We start from the raw sequence: 20,271 nt of genomic DNA on the forward strand, positions 1-20,271 counted from the left end.
TTATCTCAATGATTTAAAATTTTTAACTGTTGCCAACTTATGTTTGTTAACAAATAAAATATTTAATTAATTCAAGCAAGGCTTTTAAAATAACTTTCAATTTTCGCTCTTTGCTGTGCTTTTGCAATAATTCAGACATTGGGGTGGTCGTCAAGTTTTTTCATGTGTAATTTTTTTTTCATTGGGAATATTGCATCCTCGTCAACCATGGGGAGGGATCAGAAAAAAAAAGAAAAATATAGAAGAAAGTTTCGTGATGGCCACAACATACTATTTTAAGTTTAGCCCCGGCTCAGAAAAATCGTACATCCAGCACTGGATAAATAATTAAAAGTCTTCAAAAGTTTTAATTCAACCTTAGCCCTAATTTCAACTTTAACACTAATAATTCCTTTGTTTTCAGTCTTTTCCCCAACAGTTCATACACCAGACACGTTATTTTTCAGTATTTTTACTGAATTCAGTATATTTTGAGAGAGCAAAAAAGAAAGGGGGAAGAAAAAAAGAAGGGGCATTGGAAGTTCAACTCAGCATGTCCCAGTTATTTCGCGCATCCAATTAAAATAATCTGCTATATTGATACAAAAATACAGGGGAGAGCTTTCAGCTGGAGTAACATATACTAACAGTGATGTGTTAGTTCACACAGCCATGCAACAGCAGTAATTTTCATCCTGTTTGGGTCACATGTCTGATAGAATTATTCAGTAAATACAGTAGACTCGAACATTATTCTCTTGTTAATAAAACGTTCAGTGTGCAATCCCAGAGTCTGTTTTTCTCCATGAATCAGAATTCAAGTACAGTCGGACCTCCATATATCGAAGTAGCAAATTGCCGGAAAAAAATTCGATATATAGAAATTTCGATGTGTGGAAACGATTTTCTTTTATCATAAAAGTATCCTAAAACATTAAAATAAAAGCTAATTTTTGTGTATGAAACCCAATTTATAATTTGTGCGAGTATCGGATTAAATGAAAGTTGATGATTGAAAAATTAACAGAAATTACATTTTTACGCCAACCATACATCTTCAAATTCTTCGGCAATTCAACTTGATCGCCACATTAGGGGATTTGCGTTTCACCGATATGATCGAGAAAAAAGTAAAAAATCAATCTACTTAACTAGAATGATTTTTACTGAAGCTAAGAAGACTAGAAATGAAAATCAACAAGCATAAGGGATTGAAACTGATTTTACAGTGTTACTGGTTACAGCTAAGATTTGAAAAAAAACTTGAGGGAATTTTAGAACTTCAAAACGGAACAACGACTTAACTACACACCCTTCAGCCCCAGAGTTGTTCCGTAGCAACCTTTAGTGTGAACGTAATTTTCTCCTCTAAACTTCATTTTTCATGAGACAAACTGCCTAAAGTGGAAAAAAAATCTACGAATATCTCGAAAAAAATTTCGATATATAGAGATTTTTTCGATATATAGAAACAATTTTTCTATATAATGAACCTAGAAATTTGCTGGGATTTCGTTATATAGAAAATTTCGATATGTGGAAGTTCGATATATGGAGGTTCGACTGTATTTCATTACAGTCCTGATGTTAGAAAATTTACAAGGAAGCCTCCTAATTTTTCATAGAATAATTAAAGTAAATCATTGTTCATTGACTCGATATTTTGCATGAAAAAGTGGTAATTGTGTAACAATCTAATAAACTATCATCCACTAGCGCATTCAGAAATACCTTCTGGAGGGGGTTTTTGATGAAAAATAAATTCTCGAGGGGGGGGGGGGGTGATGAAAAATATCTCTTGGAGGGGTTTTCTGATCAAAAATTTCTTCTAAAGGGAATTTTTTGATCAAAAATACATTCTGAATGGGATTTTTTTTGATCAAAACAGCCCTTTCATATGCATAAACTACTGTATTAGAATTTGCATTTATATTAAGACCAATGGCTCTGGGGAGTGATTTCACCCCCCCCCCTCCTTCGCTGCACCACTGCTATCATCTCTTTCAGAGGAGTAGTTAATGTTGCTCTCAAGTTTGAGTCATAATACACTACTTATGATGTAACCTAGACTTCACTAACGAAAAATAAAATTTCAGCATTTTCCCATGATTAACAAAAGAAAATGTTCTCATAGTTAACACATAGTAATTATGTTAGTTTTGCAATTTTGAGTGCTTATTAAGTATCAATCATACTTAAATATTCAATGGTTTCATTGATCCAGTCATACATTTGCTAGTCCAGGGGCGTAGCTAAGGGGGGGGTTTTGGGGACAAACCCCCCCCCCCTCCCGAAAAGTTAGTCTCAAAAAAAAAGAGAAAAAGAAGAGAAAGAAAAAAAAGGAAGAAAAGGAAAAAATTCCAAGCGATTATACATACATACATATATATATATATATATATATATATATATATATATATATATATATATTTATATATATATATATATATATATATATATATATATATTATATATATATATTTATATATTATATATATATATATATATATATATATTTATATATATATATATATTATATATATATATTTATATATTATATATATATATATATATATTTATATATATATATATATTATATATATATATTTATATATTATATATATATATATATATATATATATATATTATATATATATATATATATATATATATATATATATATATATATATTATATATATAAGAAGAAACCCCCCCCCCCCCCCCCGAATGTCGGGTCTAGCTACGCCACTGTGCTAGTCATTTGATACTGTTCACCTATGTTATTTTTAAAAGAATAAATTTTTGCATACATACTGTGGCATAAATTATCATGTAAATTTTTTTTATCAGTGAGTAGACCTAGATCCTAAAAAACTTGATGAATGAATGCACATTCAAAAGATTTATTTGACTTTTGACTGTATTTTATTTTCTTTATTTTTTAAGTATTCTTAACAATTATTTTACTTTGATACAGAAGTCAAGACAATCTCATCAGAACTTGTAAACAAATGGATGATGATCATTAAAGGCAAGAAATCTGCTGAACTTTCTTCTGGTATTTATTTTAACAGTAAACTCTTTTTATACATTCACTAACCTCAAAAATATGTATTAGACATCTCTCATTCAAAGTTATTTACAAACAAGTCTCGTTTTAATGTTTGCTATTTTATGAAATATAAGTATACCTGATTGATTAATTTTAACGATATTAGTATAATAGCCATGTTGGTTTGTTCATAAAATTATCCTTTAAAGAATAAATTGTTTTTGCAGAGATTGAAATTTTTTTCTCTGCTTAAGAAAACTTAAAGTTATTTTGTGATCCATATTTGTTTGAACTGTAACTGAATCTTGTTATATTTTATTGCAAGGGCGCCCATATAGGGGGTTAGAGGGGAGGGGCTCAAGCCCCCCTCCCCCCTTTGAAATGAGAACTTCCTTGTTTTAGTGCTTTTTTCTTTGCAAAAATGTATAACAATTTCTTTTCCAACCATTAATGAATCAGCTATTAAAAATGTCAAATTTTAATATCTCTCATCTGTACTGAAATCGGTTTCCATGGGCAAAATATTCAGCTAAACCATGGGAAATTTTTTTTAGCCCCCCTCTTAAAATTTTGTGTATGAGCGCCCTTGTTTTATTGTCTTCAAGAAAGCTAGCTGTGCATTGCATTGTTTTTCTTTAGGAGAATTTCTTAAATAAATGTTCAAATATGTGTTTTATGAGGCATGAATCTGAATTTAATACTAATATTAGGAGTGCCATGAAAATTTTTCCTTAGTCAGCAAATTTTTTCTCATGATTCAGCAAATTTGAGAACAGCACTGCAAACTTGCCCTTTTTAAAATTGTTAATGTGTTTCGTATGCAGGTGTGTGTGTTTGCTAGTATTTCATTATTCGGTAAACTTCAGGGTTTAATTCGGCAAAATAAGAATTTTGCCCCTCCAAAAAAATTAAGGTTGGAGCAGCCTTGACATGAACTCAAGTTGTCATCTCAACTCCAACAAGATCTTGTATATTTTGTTTTCAATCACTTATTATTCACACAGTTATTTAAAAAAAAAAAAAAAGTTAGTAATTTTTATTAACTACTTAATGAAATCTTAGTATAGAAAGTAAGATTTTAAATTTTTAGTGATCCACCAAACTTCAAAATTTGTGTACTTTTTTTTTTTTTTGCTAGCCAGAAAAAGCATTTAATAGTGATATTCTTTTTCTTTTTAGGTGAGAAAAAGAAAAAGAAAGTAAAACCTTCAAAAGAGGATGACTCAAAAATGGAAGCAAAAGCTTCCCCCAAACGTGCCAATCATAAACTTGTGAAGGAAAAAGTCTCAAATGAAAAACCTGTCAGTGATAAACCTGTAAATGACAAAGACATTAGTGAAAAACCAACAGGAAAGTCTGAAAGTGAATTAATTAGGACTATTTCAAGGTTAAAAGGAACAAAACGTACATCTACTGATAAAGAGCAGAAAAAAACAGAGTATTATGAAGATGTTAAAATTGACATTGATCAATTGTATCCAATTCCTAAAAAACCTCGACCAGACAGACCAAAGACTGCTAAAGTTTATCAAAAGAATTTTCGTTCCACAGGTGAGATATATATATTTTTTCTTTTTTGTGATATTTTTAACTGAAAACCACCATCTTACCCCGCAAAATTCGGGGGTCACCAGATTTTCAATAACACTTGCCTGGTCCTTTCCAGCATGCCGAAAAAGCGAGGTTAGGAAAAAAAATTACTAAATCTTTACTAATAATAAAGCTGAAAGTCTCTCTGTCCGGAGGATGTCTGGATGTCTGTAGGATATCTGTAGGATGTCTGTGACGCGCATAGCGACTAGACCGTTCGGCCCGATTTTCATGAAATTTGGCACAAAGTTAGTATGTGGCATGGGGGTGTACACCTCGAAGCGATTTTTCGAAAATGCGATTTTGTTCTTTTTCTATTCCAATTTTAAGAAAAAAATATCATAAGATGGACGAATAAATGACGAAATTATCATAACGTGGAACCGTAACGTGGGCACAAGCCAATTGGCGAGAAAATTCACTACACATCATTTGTAAATATACAGGCGAACCAAAAGACCTTTTAATTTGCTATTACAGGCGAAGCCGTGCGGCAGACTTAGATAAAATGAAAAGCTTTCTGCAGATACAAATCCTAACTGGAAAATTTTCTGCAAATTATTTTGCATAACTCACCCTTGAATAAAAAATTAAATTTATACTCAAATATGAAAGAGACAAAAAAAAAAAAAGTGACATACAGTTTGCTTATATTTTCACCAACTGAAGAAAACTTCCAAAACCATTATTTTTTTTACACATGTGCTTTAAAAGGCTTCTGGAGAAAGGCTTTAACAGAAATAAACTCTGGGATTTTCTTAAAAATTCCCTTAAAAAAAAAAAAAAAAAAAAAAAAAAAAAACTAAAAATTTTCTGCGAACACCGTTCGTGCGTTCATCTATATTATGCAAGACTGCCGTGCAGGTACAACTAGTTAAAAATATATGTTCAGCTTAAAAATGAATTTAAGTTCTATACGTATCGTATTAGTATTAATAAACAGTTTAATTTTGTAAAAACATTTACTAACAATGTCATTTGTTATTTTGACAAGAAAAATATTGTTTAATAACGTATAATTTTATAAAAATTAAATTAAAATTAAGTATGGAAACATTTAAGCAGTAAGTTACCACTTCTAAACCAGTGCTAAAGAATTAAACATAGCTGTACAATAACTAAAAATTAAACTTACCTCTCTGAAAGGAACCTAAAATATTTTATTTGAAAAAAATTATGATCAAATCGCAGTAACCGATGAATGCTTCTGAATTGATTACTTTATTGGCATATAATTAAATCCATTAATAATGACCTACCATATATAACAAGCACATATTATATGCAATACACTTTTTTTTTTTTGAAAGAAGGTTACTTATGGGATTTATGTATTTTTTTTTTTCCTTACAGTGGTTTGCGGCATGCCGGAAAATTCGAATTTTCCGGAATGCTGGTCTACCTAGTTTTTTTCCGGCATGCCGGATAATGCGGGGTAATACGGTATATTCAATTCATTTCTTGAGTATCCAATTAATAAATTTTCTTTTGGTTACTGTTTTTTAGGTTTGGAAGAAGAAACCCCACTACCAAAAAACATTTCAAAGAAAACTGCAACCGTGGATAAGACTGCAGTTGCAGCTGCAAAAAGTGCCCTCACTAAAATGACTGCTCCTATTGTTCCAGATAGGATACTCGATAAGAAAATAAAGCCAGAAAGTCTGTTAGCTGTCAATGAGAGTGCAAATAGTAACAAGGGCATCAAATTGATTCCAGCTAAGCCTCGTCGTAAGTTCTATGGATTTTTATGCAAAAATTAGTGTGAATAGATTTTTTTTTTTTAAATAAATCATCTAAATACATGCATTTTGTTTTTAGCAGCTGTACTTCAAGAAAGTGCAAGTTTTATGGATGCATTGTGTCCGCAGCCAGGTCCTCCACTAAAAAGAAAAAAGAAAGCTCAACCAAATAAGCCAAATGCTTCGCCAACATCGCCAACCTCAACACCACCAAAACTCCAAGTGAGTTGAATTTCAAATAATTTTTAAGTTGTTTGATTTGGATGGTTATGCTTTTCATTCCAAAAAACTATATAATAAAATTTCAACACTTTTTAACCCCAAACCAACCAAAAAAGTTCAGAAAAATATTTTGAAAGATAGAAATCTTGGGTCAGGAAAGGATTTGTCGACTGCGGTGAACGGAATTTTTTTGAAAATCATTTTGATGTATATTTTAATTATTTGACATTGCTCTCAGTCACTTAATTGAATACATTTAGAAATCAATACCAGACTTGAAATATTTGATAAAATATAATTCATTGATCTCTTTTTAACATTTTAATTGGCTCTTATTTTCTAGCTATAATTTTTTCTCGCCTTTTGTTAATGGTGTGTGCTAGTGCTAAATTTTAAAAATGTATACAGTGAAATCCCGTTACAACGAATATCACTACAAAGAAAAATTCCGACTCAACAAAATGAATTTTAAGTCCCAATATAGGGTAGGTAGTGGCACCAGTAACAGACATGCTTAAGGAATCGCTCTCAGGTTAATTCATTTTTCTGAGCCATTTAATGCATTTATACTTTTAAAACTATTTTTCTATCATGCAATTACATCTCATCTAACGTTTCGCTTCTTCTGGATCCTCTGAATGAGTTATATTTTCTTTTATTTGCTCAATTTCAAAAAAAGGTCCGACCCCCAGTAACAGACACCGAATAATAGATGACACGCAGTAACAGAAAGGATGAGTAACGGACAAAATTCCCTTTTTCTCTTCAAATTGTGCAGAAGTTCTTTATTTTTAGATCTAAAACCTTATTTAATTCAAATAAACATGGTTCATAACCTTCCACCACTGCCTTGTAAATACCAACTGACTCATAAAATTCACTCGATAACATTAGATGGTTGCACCGTATTTATGGGCCGTGTGAACATTAGTTTTACCCACCTAAAATTCTTATTATTTCAATCCAAACTTACCACTGTCTGTTACTGGCAGGGTTGCCAGAATTAGGAACAGTAAATACGGGACAGGCTTTCTATGAGTCAAAAGGGGGGGGGGTATTTTTGAGACGTCTATTCATGATAAATCTGGAAAATTCATTCGCAACAAAGCATTAAACCTCACAAAATGCCGCCTTTTAAAGTATAAAAATCGTTTTCATTGCGATTGACGACGCATACGCAGAGATTTATTTCCAACATTGGTCAATGAGCTAAGAAGAAGCAACCAGTAGCGGATTTTAGGGGGGAGGGGGCAGGCCCCTTCCAAAGTGATCAATTAATTTCACTATTTCAAGCATTATTCTTAGTTGACTTCTCTATAACATAAAGAATTTTTTTACAGTGTTTTAAAAAGAACACAAAGCTCATTTGAATAAAACATTTCTGGTTGCTAAAGGAGTAATATTGGAGTCAGAGGCCAGAGCAAAGCAGAATGCATTTAACTCATTGGTTTCGAACTTAAGGGAATGTAATATCGCAATTCGTTCATTAATTCTTCTTTGATATAATCAATAATTATTAACATTTCAAAAAAAAAAAAGTGTAGACTTACCTAGAAAGTCACTTCAATTCAGGAAGCAATTTGTGAAATAATAGATTTCTTTTTCAGCTTATAAAAAATACAAAATAAAGGAAACCATATGGTAGTTTCTTGGCAAAACCATATTATTAATGGAAGTGTCATGTAGTATCAAAATGTTACCTCAATTTCTTAATTACTTAGTATTTTATAGTTAAAAAATAAATTAAACATATTTTACGTCCGCATTCAAAGTATATTAGTGCATAATGTTTATGTACTTAAAGAGATTACTTAGCCTCAAGGGATCCTAAAAAACATTTAAAAATAAAGTCATGAAAACTTTATTTTGAAACGTTTTATTGGGGGGGGGGGGACTTTGCAATTACCGGGCTCCCTCCAAATATTATTTCTGTACCCTCCCCTGGAAGCAACCATTCGGTTTCTCATAGTCTGCCGCAGGGTTTAAGCTGAGTTTAAAATTTCTTTAGCAAAAAAGCTCAAGCCAGAAAAAAAAGTTTAGCAAAATGCTAAAACATCGACATTTAATGAAACCCAAAAATTCATTTATTAGGAGGTCAGATTGCAAATAAAGACTCAGTACTGGGTGTTGAACTTAATAGTAATTGAAACATTTTCTGAACTAAGAATGATTAAGTTGAGTATCGCTGTTCTTGTTTAATAGTCTCTCGGATCATGCTTCATGCATAGTTTTTTTTTTTTTTTAATTCTTTATTTCTGTATTTTTTATTTGAGCCAAAAAGCGAAAACGCCTTGTTTTATTTTCGCAATTTAAATAGGTTTTTCGCATTTTGCGAAAAATGCGACCGTAGCGGAAACCCTGGTCTGCCGCCAAAACAAAAACATACAAAGGAAAAAAAAAATTTCCTTTGCTGCTACATGATTTTCTTATAACTCATTATTTCACATGTTTTGTTTTAATTTTCCCCCTTAAAATAATGTCACTTTTTGTAAAATACTGTTATTAGCCAGAATAAGGGACTTTAGCCGTCCCATCTGGATGTTCCCCGGGACGCAGGACAAATTTTCAAAATACGGGATTGTCCCTTGAAATCCGGGACGTCTGGCAACCCTGGTTACTGGTGCCAATACCCTAACTGTTGTTACATTGCTTAAATTCCATTACAACACAATGCTCATTACAGCTAACGAAATTTTTGGTCCCTTGAAGTGTGTTGTTACAGGATTTCACTTGTATTGGGGAAATTAATGAAGGACCCTTAAAAAACGTGAAATGTTCTTTTTTGTAATCAATATATTTTAAGCAATTTTATGTTAATGCTCTTCAATTTATGTCTTTGTAGTTCTATAAAGATACATTAGAGCTCAATGAGGAAAAGAAAGAAGAATCGCCCGAAAAGGAAGACTCAGTCACAAGTGAAGAAAAATCGGATGATCAACCTATTGCCGAGAATGTTGATCAGGCTGATGTGGACGAAATGAAGGAAGATGGAAGCAACACACCTCCTAACACTGAAAATATTATTTCTTCGAGTCCTAAAGGTTATTCAGATGAAACAGAAGGTATTTCCTCTTCTTTTTTTTTTCTGTTTCTCTCTCTCTCTGTTTTTTTTATTTTTAGTTTGCTTGTTTACCGACGTTTTTGATGCAATAATTAACATTAAATTTATTTTTAAAACATAAAAAATATCAATCAAAACTAAATTTCTGTATACAGAAATTACTGTCTGCTTTATTTTGCATTTTGTACTTACAAGAGTTTTGACTAAAATTTTGCTAATAAAAAAAAAAACATAAGCTTTTGGGCTTTGGATAGAAACAGTTTGCTGCAGGGTTTTACGTAAAAAAAAAACCTTAGTTTCTATTATTTTTTTAATATTTTACTATTTTAGTGTATATGCTGGTATTTTGTTGAATATAGTAATATATTGACAAAAATTTAAACTCCAAGTTATGTACCTTTTGTGCATGTGTTAAATTGCAGTAAAATTTTCTTCGGTATTGAGATGCTAGGATTTTCTGTATAATTGTGATTTAAAATTTATTCAAAAACATGTTAAATGATATTTTTCAAAATTTCAGATCGTTTTAGTTTAGATACATTAATTCATTTAAAAACAAGTTTCTTTAGCGTTGGTTAAACAAAATAGAATTTGCTAATATTTTGCTACCACCACCAATTCTACAAAAGAAAGTTGTTCCCAGTATGAGATAAAATTGAATTTTAAGTTATGTGTAGTTTTTTGTAAACAATATTTGTTGAAGTTATTTTGTTTTCCCTTTCTAAGTTTGATTATTCTACTATGATGTTTTACAACGTATTATAGACTATTTTATGAAAAGTTCTAAATTGCAAATGTTTCATTCTGTTTTCAGGGGTGCTCGTCTATGGGTGGGGGGGGGGGGGGGGGGGGGTCTTAGCGCAGACCGCGCCATCAAAATTTTTAGGGGGCGTTTTGAGGGGCATTTTTCTCATTGGGTGGGGGGAGGTTCTGCAATATTTAGGGGGTGCACCCTTTTCCTTGGGAGGGGGCACCTCTACTTTTTGTGAAGGTTTGGTTCTATAAACATGTCAACAAGTAACGAAAAAGACAAAAACACACTTTCTATTTCTGTTAATCTTAATGACACTTCAAATATAATCTAAAACTTCCAGTCCACATTTTTGGTACTTGTTAAAAGATTACATGTTATATCATGTTTCAAAATATTCAAATGATTTGAATTTATGATACAGTATAAGAGAAATTAAAAATTCTCAGTTTTACTCTCAGTCAATGTTACTTGGGGAAACAGGAACTAGTTTTAAAAATGTATCTATCCCCCCCCCCCTTTTTTCTTGTTTCATATTTTGAGGTATTTCATATAAAAATGAAGTGTCTATACAATAGTAAAACGCACAGCTTTTAACATTTTTAAGCTATTTATTTATGTAATTATTTTTTATTACAGAAGAAAGTACAGAAAAGCCTCCTTTCGATCCCGACCAACTGCGATCAATATTGTCTCATGGCCGAAGAAGAGGAAAGAAAAAAAGCGTGCAATGGGTGGAAGATAATAATTTGAAAGAGATTTTCTATTTTGAACTGGATGAAACAGAAAGAGGTATTTTATATTTTCATAAAAATATCCTTCTTTACTATTTTTTTTTTTTTTTTTTTTGTCCACTTTTCTTCTCCTACTAGACGCTGACAAATATTTTCACCAGTTATTCATTAAAAGGCTTTGCCCATATAAAAAAATCTTGCCATATTTGGGACTAGACAATATGATTAAAACCACTAAATAATTTTTTATGTGTCATTTTATTGGATGAACTGTGAGTAGAAATAATTTACTTTCTCTTGTGATGTACTGATAAGTTTTAAATTTATTAAAAGAGGAAGAGGAGCATTTATTTGCACAGTATAACCCAACTCCTGAACGCTCAGGACTAAGATCCTTTCAGATTTTAGATCCTGACTGAAGACATAGTTGAAATTATCTTTTTTTCGCTAAAAAGACGAATGGGCGTATCTCAAAAAAAATCGAAAACTGAGTTACGACCACCGCAGAAATGTCCAAAGTCGATTTTATAACATGACCAATGGGCGTATCTCTACAATAAATAGTAAAAAAGTTACAGGAGCTCACTCAGGTGTCAGTTCTCAAGCGATACTGTAAACTGGAAACTTTAAATCGGTTTTCTGCAAAATGCTCAAAAGTGAGATATGCCCATTCGTCTTTTTAGCGGCGATATCGTGCAATGTTAGGCATATTTTTGTCCAACTTTTGCTCATATTTGTGTCAATTTTTTTTTTCTTTATCAATCTCAATGACAGCATACTTTAGTTTGATAAGGAAAAAACAAGTTTGACATTATTTGCATCAGTGTATGATCCAAGGATGATCCTTTGTATTATTTTGCATTATACGGTATGGTATGTTGATCAAAACAATTAGTAAATGATATTCATGCAAAAATTAACTTAGCAATTTTGCTCAATATGCATTGCATCGTATACTAATGAGAAAATAAAGAGATATTGTTCACTGGAAGTGGATGCAAAGAGATTGCTGCACAAGGTGGGAAAAATGCTAACATTACGCCTAACAGTTGACATTGATGAGATGTGAAAAACAGCTGTATTCCATGTTTTCAACATGTAATTGCGGATTGTTAATAATTTTTTTTTTTTTTTGAAGTTTTTATTAAAGGTTTTTTTTGTTTTTTTTCTTCAAATTTTTATTTAAGGAAAAATGTTTTTGGTTTCAGGGCTTAGGTATGTTTAAATCTGCTGCTAATCTTAATTAACTAGGTTATTGTGTAACAAAGTTTTTTGCATATAAATTGTTTTTGGAAAAATAAAATATTAAGTCCAAACAGTAATGAATCTAGTTTTTCATAATTGAAAGGTAATAATCAATATCACCTAATTCCAGAGAATGAGATGCGTATATAATCAAATTCCATCTATTTCTTATGTTTTTACATTTTTACGTCTATGAGACGTTCTCTTTAATGTAGTTATTTTAAAATTAAAGAAAGAGAAAAATTATCAAATCACCAAAAAACTTAACTGGTTATTATGTGTTGTTAGCACATAAAAGGTAAAAATACTACTGTAATTGCTTTTTCCAGATGAGTACAGGTGTCCCTCGTATAACTCGGTTGATTCGTTTCGTGTAGTATCGAAACCGTGTTATACGAGACTTTTTTTAAAATAACATTTTTACTTATTTTTAATACTAATTAAGTATGTGCATGAGAAAAATCAGGTTATATAAGATGTATCGTGTTATATCGAAACCGTGTTATGTGAGATTTAGGAATAACGTGAATCAAGGGATGTGTACTGTGTTATATTGGAACCAAGTTTCATAAAAAATGAAGCAAAAACTTATTAGAGTCAACAAACATAGACAGAATGTATTAAACAAAAATGAAATTCCATCTTTTTTAAAATATAACATTTGAGTTATATCAAAACCATGAAATATTTAATTCATGTTTTGTACCGTGTAATATCAGAACCGTGTTATAATAATCACAAATTTGGTAGCTTGTAATATCAAAACCATACTGTAGAAGTATCGTGTTTGTTATGCGAGGGACACCTGTACACATTTTCCAAAATTTGTTTAAGTTGCTACTGTATTTAGCACTGATTGCAATTGTCTCATACTCTTTGGATTTTCCTCTTTGCAGTGAATGTACTCAGAGCTCAAACTTTCTGTGATTTGAAGTCCATAGAAGCCAAACGTGAACGAGAAGCTATGGAGTTAGTCAAGAGACAAGCTGGTGATAGAATGGAAGAAGCAATCAGGGTAAGTTTAAAATGTGTTTGTACTTTTTAAGCAAGAGGTTTTAGGGGGACATTCGTTAATTATGTAATGGTCCCTAGGGGGAGGGGGTTGAAAAAATCTCTACATACCCTTACTTTGAGGGGGGGGGGCAAACCCATTCTGCAGTCAAGTAGTTTGGCAGGGAGGATATTTCATTTGCGACTGGAAGGGGAAAACGTATTAGGATGAGCTGTTTTTTTATTTTTTTTGCAAAGAATGAATACTGAAAGTGTAATAAAAGAATTGCACTATTTATGACATGTTTTACTTTTGATTAGTATCGCATCATATACAAAAAAAATATCAATAAAACATTCAGTCTAGATTCCAACTTTTTAGTACATTTTTCTTTACACAAAAAGATTAAGTTAAATAATAGGGAATTTAATAATTATTCCGGTGATATAAATCCATTTTTTTATTATTTTGAAAGATGGAATGGAATCATACGTAAGAATAGGCGGGAGGGGGTTGACAAATCTTAGGTATCCTTACTTGAGGGGAAGGAGAGTCAAAAATTGCCAAAATCATCCTTACGTAATTAATGAATGGCCCCTTTAGAGAAGTTTACAGTTTGAACTACAGTAAAACCCTAATTTAATGAATGTCAAGGGGCTGGAAAAAGTTATCATTAAATCGAGGAGCATAGACATTCAATGCCTTCAAATTCAGACTAGTGAAATGTATCCTTAAATTGAAGAAATTGTTAAACCGAAGTCTTGTACTGAGAAAGGATAAAAGGATAAAAGGGGAAGAAAGTGAACCCCTCTGTTCTTGAAGGAAGGATCCCAAGTCACACAATAAATTTTAAAGTAAAATTTAGGAAGAAATCAGGTTCCTTTTACTGGTTTCACTCAAAACATGTCAGCCATAATTGAACCAAGTGACTTCGGATCTTTGCCTCAGTTTTTCCCAAGCCAATGATTCTGCTTGTTCCCTCCAATTTCTAATCCCTGCTCTAAAGTTTGAACCAGTTTTCAGAAAGCAACCAAGAAAAAAAAATACTTTTCATTGTCAGAAATGAGATTTCTCTGTGGAATTCTGCCTTACTTTTTTTTTTGTGGGGGGGGGGGGGGTTCTCTTTTTATGCAAAGGGAATGTCCAACTTTTTCTGAGCTTCAATATGAAGAATAAGACATTACAGAAGAGACTGTAATGAACAAGGGGCTAGATACCTTCAAGAGGGCCATTGATCTTCATTGGGGACTAATTCATTGACTAGGACCAGCCTAGATGGGCCAAGTGTCTGTTGCGGGTATTCATTTTTTCATTTGTTTCAGTTTGAAAAAATATGTACCCTTAAAGTAAAATAAGAGGATTTTCATTTTAAATTTTTGTATGAATTGATTGAAATTATTTCTCTTTTTAGTTACTTATAAAGGTTCAATATAAATTAACACTCGAGTCTACTGGGAAGGGTTATTTATTGTGATGACTTCAAGTGTTCTTAGAGACCACTTCTTTTTGCGTGAATTTTAGGCGAACTAGGTTTAGTTCAGTTGGGCTTTGAATTAACTGCTGTTCCCCGACTTTTTTTTTTTTTACCATTGGTAAAAAAAAAGTTACCTTAGTCTACATAATAAGACGTGGCGTATTCGTAATGATTGTGTTACGAGTTGCCAAGTAACAACACAGTTTTCAAAATCATTTCGAATATGCCACAAAGAACATAAGTGATACACGATTTTAGTTTTTCATAGTTCTATAAAATTGGAATTTAGCTGATACATTAAAGTTATTCTTTAACATAACTATTTATTAATTATTTTTATTGTTATTTATTATTTCATAGTGGTGGCAGTTTCCTATTTTGATTGACTGTCCTCCAGCGCTCATGGAACCGGGGTGCCAAAGTAAAGAAAAAGAAATCGAAAGGTTAAGACAGCAATCTTCTTTGCAAGAAATCTACTTTACACGAGAAATGTAAGCATGACTTCATTTTTATGCTAAAAGTATCAGTAAGTTCTCATTATACATTAAATAAGAGTTACTGTATTGAAAGCGCAGTTTACTCGTTGTGCACTCCGACAGTTATTAAAGCATTCAGTTAAGTATCACGCAAAGTATTCTAGAAATGTAGAATTGTAAAACAGGGTTCGTCGATATATATCGGTCAATATATATCCTGATATATGTCACAATATTTATCCGATATTTACAGTAAACTCCCGATTATCCGCGGAATAGGATGGCGCGGTAGCCGCAGATAAGCGAAAACCGCGGATAATCCGAATAATAGGCAAAAAGCCATACTAGTGTATATAATAGCTATAAAAATATGAATAACACTCACATATACATGCAAATTATAGCTAAAAACGATAACATTGAATGTAAAAAATATATGCAAAAGCTAAAAACGAACAGTAACACACATTTCTCAGTTTAAAAAACATTTAATAACTATAGGTATACATTTACCTTAAATTCTTACAAAATAGTCGGTTAGTTGTTTCTGTTTTTTCATTTTAAAACTATTCTTTTTAATTTGTGATTGAAGTTTTTTCAGTAGCATCTTATCACAAAGTGATGTGTCATCCTGCTCCTCTAAATATTTAATCAGTCCGTCGACGTGAGTGAGAGCTGCTTCGTGGCTGACTGGATTAGGGCTGGAATTCTGGGGGGAGTTTCTTGGAATGAGTGAGGTCGGAACAAAAAAAAATCATGAAGGGGAGAGAAGGGGTTTTTATTGAACAATGAGTGTAAACTGCTTAAGGACTGCAGGTGTATAAATCAGGTTCCAACTAGTCTGGTTTCGCTAACTTTGGAATTTGGATATGATGGAAAGGAGAAAAAAGAAATAAGAATCTCGAAAAGTAAATTATGCACTTGCAAAGTAAAAATAGGTGCATTTTGCAACATTCAGTAAATCATCACCGTTAAGAAAAAAAATTGAAGAGACCCGCGGATAATCCGAGCAGCGGATAATCCGACCGCCGATAATCGGGAGTTTACTGTATTTTGAAATATCATGATATTTTGATATTTATTTTTTCAACTACCATATTTTCAATATAAAAATTATATTAATTATACTAATATTGTTCATTTATTATTAAAAATAATCAAAAAGTTATGTACTGTATTCTTATGATGTATTAATACATTATTAATATAAGAAAGTAATATAATATTCCTTTTTTATTTTATGTTCATAAAATGATTAGTAATGTAACAATTTTAGTTCATATTTAAAAAAATTTCCTCAGAAAAAAAGAGAATCTTATGACTGTGCGTCGACTAATGCATGTTTTTTATTTCTGAATCATGTTATTGTAAACGTAGCTAATAGAAGAAAAATGAATAAAACAGCTAATGTGAAATTAACTCCATCAAAATTGATTAAAAATGAATTATTAGATATAAATAATGAAAGACCTTAATTTTAAATCTACAAATTGTAATAATAATATTAGAAAATAAAGAGTGATTTGAGGATGTGCATTTACTGTTTTGAAGACTTTAGTTTGTGCTGTTTGAAAATATCGGATGAATATCAAAATCTCCAATATATATGAAAATATTGGATATTTTCAAAAATATCATGTTATTTTTGTTGCAAACCGATAAGAATGGTTATACAGTCGAATTCCTTTATAACGCCAACCTATATGACGCAATTCTCTATAAACTGCACATTTCTTTATATGTAAACAATAAGTTTTGAAGTTTATAAAAGCTCTCTGTTCTGACTTGCAAACATAAAAATTCTTAGGAAAATTACATTTTGAAACGGTTTTTCATCTTTCCATTTTAATTCAAAGCTTTCAAATGAAAATTAGTAGAGAAAAAAAAGTGCCAGATTGCTGTAGAAATTCAGCTGTTGTGCTAACTATGAAACTAGCAGAAGTGCAGCATGTTTCACTTTCTTTTGATTGTGAAACATACTTATTTGTGAATGATAACATGTATATTATATTGCACAAATAGTGCTTTTAATACTCATTGCAGTTAAAACTTATTCTGAATGGCAAATATATTGATGTATTCTGAATATTCGTTTCAAAATTTATTAAACGATCTATATAACGGCAAAACCAGTACTACGCAAAAGCTCTGGTCCCGAGGTGTGTGTTATAACGGTCTTCTACTGTATTTTAATCAGCTAAAAATACTTGAATGATCAGCTTTTCAGTGTAAAAGTGTTTGAATTTTTATTTTATTTCATAGCATAACGTATATATTTCTCAAAACTATTTCAGGATTCCAGATTCTCCTCGTGAACCTGATTTGGAAATAGTTCCTACTATTGAGCCAAAAGTCATTCCATTAGATGAGGTACATAATTTTCAAGTATTTAAATCTCAAATGTTTGATGTATTCATGTTCTATAGTTTTTTAATTTATAAGCTGGATAGAATATGAAAAAGATATCAATATATATATATATATATATATATATATATATATTCATAATAATTTCTTCAATTACATGTTTTCATTTTTCAGGAAAATCAAATAGGCACTGTGATGGATTACTCGAAATTTGAAACTCCTAAAGCTTCCTTACCTGACGTTTTGACGTCTCTTATAATGAACACTAGTAAACCTTTGCCATCTGCGCCCTCAAGCTTTTCACCCGAACAGGTATTTTAAAAAAAAAATCAATTCCTTTTGATGTATATCCCCTAACTAATTTTATTCTTTTTTTTTAATGAAATGCTCTCATTCTGGCAGCAAAGGACTTACGCAAAAATGCATTGTATTTTTACATGAACAACAAAAATGCTTTATTTTAGTTTGTTTAAACATATATAAGTAGAGCCTGGATTATGTGCACTAAAAATCATTGAAATATACGCTCTAAAAAGGAAAAAATATGCACTAATAGTCTTCACTGATGTATAGAAAAATTATCGCATCTGAGTAAAAAATTGGAATTTTTATTTTCGCAATTTGTTATTAAGGCGATGAGTATTTAATAAAGCATTTATTCACATAGAAAATGGTATACATATTGACTTCTTTTATTGCAATAACTCACTTTATGTCCTTAAAAGTTTTCTGTATTTAGACACTGCCTCTTCTCAATTAGTATCATTTTTAAGATGAAAATATCCTTCCAGCTTCTGCAGATTTTAATGAGCAATGTTTGAAGTAGATAACTTTGTTTCTGTCAAATTTTTCTCTTCCTTCACCGTGAAATTACATTTCCATTTGTGGCCAAATCATTTTCCCCTCAGAAATTGAACTTTTCTCATGTACCCTTTTACTGGTGTATACACATTTATATGGAAAATTTTAATTACTATTACATGAGATGCACACATATTGGACCTTTCACAAAATCATTCATTTAAAAAGCAGTATGCATTGGTTTACATATTTCCCAAAAATATTTGATTTTTCGCTTTTTCTTTTAAATTCACAAAAATAGAGTCATGTGAAAAATCCTGGACAGAACCTTGCTAATGATTAACAGTGCAGACTTAGAGTGAGATTATTGCCTGAAGCAAATTGAATAACTAAACATCATAGCTTAGACATTAAACAGGATGTTCAGTTTTTTTTTCAAATACATTGAAATTCTATTATAAAGAAATAAATTTTCAGTCCCAATTCAATTTTCATTACAACAAACAAAATCATCAGTCCCTTGAAGCTCACTAACAGATTTCACTATATCAGCAATTTATATTGTAATAATAGTCAGATTGTAGTTAAGAGAGAGAGAAAACACACATTAGAATCAGCGGTATGTCTCTTATTTTGAAATAATTAAGAAACTAAAAAAAAAAAAAATTAATAATAAATGAATTAAATTGCTTTCAGGCAAGCATTATAATTTGTCATTTAAAATTTTTTGTTTACATTTTGAAAGGTTATGTTCACTTATGATTGATTCTTATGTAGTTAATAACTTTTTAGCTGTAAGAGCTTTATTATTTAAGTTTTAAATGTTCATATTGATTTTAATATTCAAGTTTTTGAATTACTGCTTTTAAGAATTATTTTGGAAAAGGATGATAATATTTTTAAATGCTTGAGGAAGTTTAATGATTAGCTTCCAGACATTTAAATAATTGTTTAACAAATACAATTGGCTCTCTGTTTAACGACTTTCAAGGGACCACAAAAAATCATCCTTAAGTAGAAAACGTCCTTAAATAGAATGCTTTTAATACTACACTGGACCATCTGGGACCATGAAAAGCCATCGTTAAATAGAGCGTCCTTAAACAGAGAGCCAACTGTCCAAATACTTAGCTCATATCCTTTGAACACCCTCTTTAATTTTAGTTATAACTTTTAATATTTTTCATGTATTTGATCGACTCCTTTCTTGCAGATGCCTTTTGATGCAAGCAATTTGAAACTACCTCTTTTAGATGCAAACAAAGTGTTAAATCAAATGCCTATAGCACCTATGTCTGCTTCTTATGATCCAGGTAAATTTTTCATTTACTGTGTCGATTTAACATATATTTCCTGTCGTAGACTGGAAGTTTTTTTTTTTCAAATTTTTACAAAAAAGAGTAGAAAAACACGTCCTAAAAAGGCAAAGAAATGCAGGTAATACAAGTACAGACTTGCCAACTCTCCTGTCTCGTGGTTAATTTTTAACCTCTGCCACTAGAGAAATGTTTTTCCTGTTTTTAAAGAGAATTTCGTAAGCTGCCAAACTCAGTGTCTGTCAAGAGTAGCCATCTTAGTTTTACTTCCATTCTAGAAGTGAAAATTTAGAAACCCTAATGACTACAAAGGAATCAAATGTTTATTGTCATTACACCAAAAATTTGGACAGTATATTTTTGGAAAATGCTGAGGCAGATATTCTAACCTTTTTAACTTAGGCTTTAGCAGGCTGCTTTTTATTTCATTACAAATTTTTCTTTTTTATTGATTTGTTTCTTGTGACCATGT

At 31.1% G+C, this 20,271-nt stretch overlaps 1 protein-coding gene across 3 annotated transcripts in view; it reads left to right on the top strand.

Moving 5' to 3' along the window:
- LOC129224702 (serine/threonine-protein phosphatase 1 regulatory subunit 10-like) overlaps window positions 1-20,271 on the top strand; it is a 131,006-nt gene that overhangs the window by 103,031 nt on the left and 7,704 nt on the right. For 2 of the 3 annotated variants that reach the window (XM_054859249.1, XM_054859251.1), the window contains 11 exons: window positions 2,958-3,038; window positions 4,212-4,583; window positions 6,129-6,350; window positions 6,441-6,583; window positions 9,426-9,645; window positions 11,035-11,187; window positions 13,271-13,389; window positions 15,200-15,330; window positions 17,610-17,685; window positions 17,857-17,994; window positions 19,697-19,796. In XM_054859249.1, the coding sequence (XP_054715224.1) occupies window positions 2,958-3,038; window positions 4,212-4,583; window positions 6,129-6,350; window positions 6,441-6,583; window positions 9,426-9,645; window positions 11,035-11,187; window positions 13,271-13,389; window positions 15,200-15,330; window positions 17,610-17,685; window positions 17,857-17,994; window positions 19,697-19,796 (1,755 nt within the window). The remainder of the gene's footprint in view (window positions 1-2,957; window positions 3,039-4,211; window positions 4,584-6,128; window positions 6,351-6,440; window positions 6,584-9,425; window positions 9,646-11,034; window positions 11,188-13,270; window positions 13,390-15,199; window positions 15,331-17,609; window positions 17,686-17,856; window positions 17,995-19,696; window positions 19,797-20,271) is intronic. The other variant, XM_054859250.1, reaches the window with a different exon arrangement.

This window comes from Uloborus diversus, chromosome 6 (genome assembly GCF_026930045.1).
Source record: "Uloborus diversus isolate 005 chromosome 6, Udiv.v.3.1, whole genome shotgun sequence".
Lineage (NCBI taxonomy): Eukaryota > Metazoa > Arthropoda > Arachnida > Araneae > Uloboridae > Uloborus > Uloborus diversus.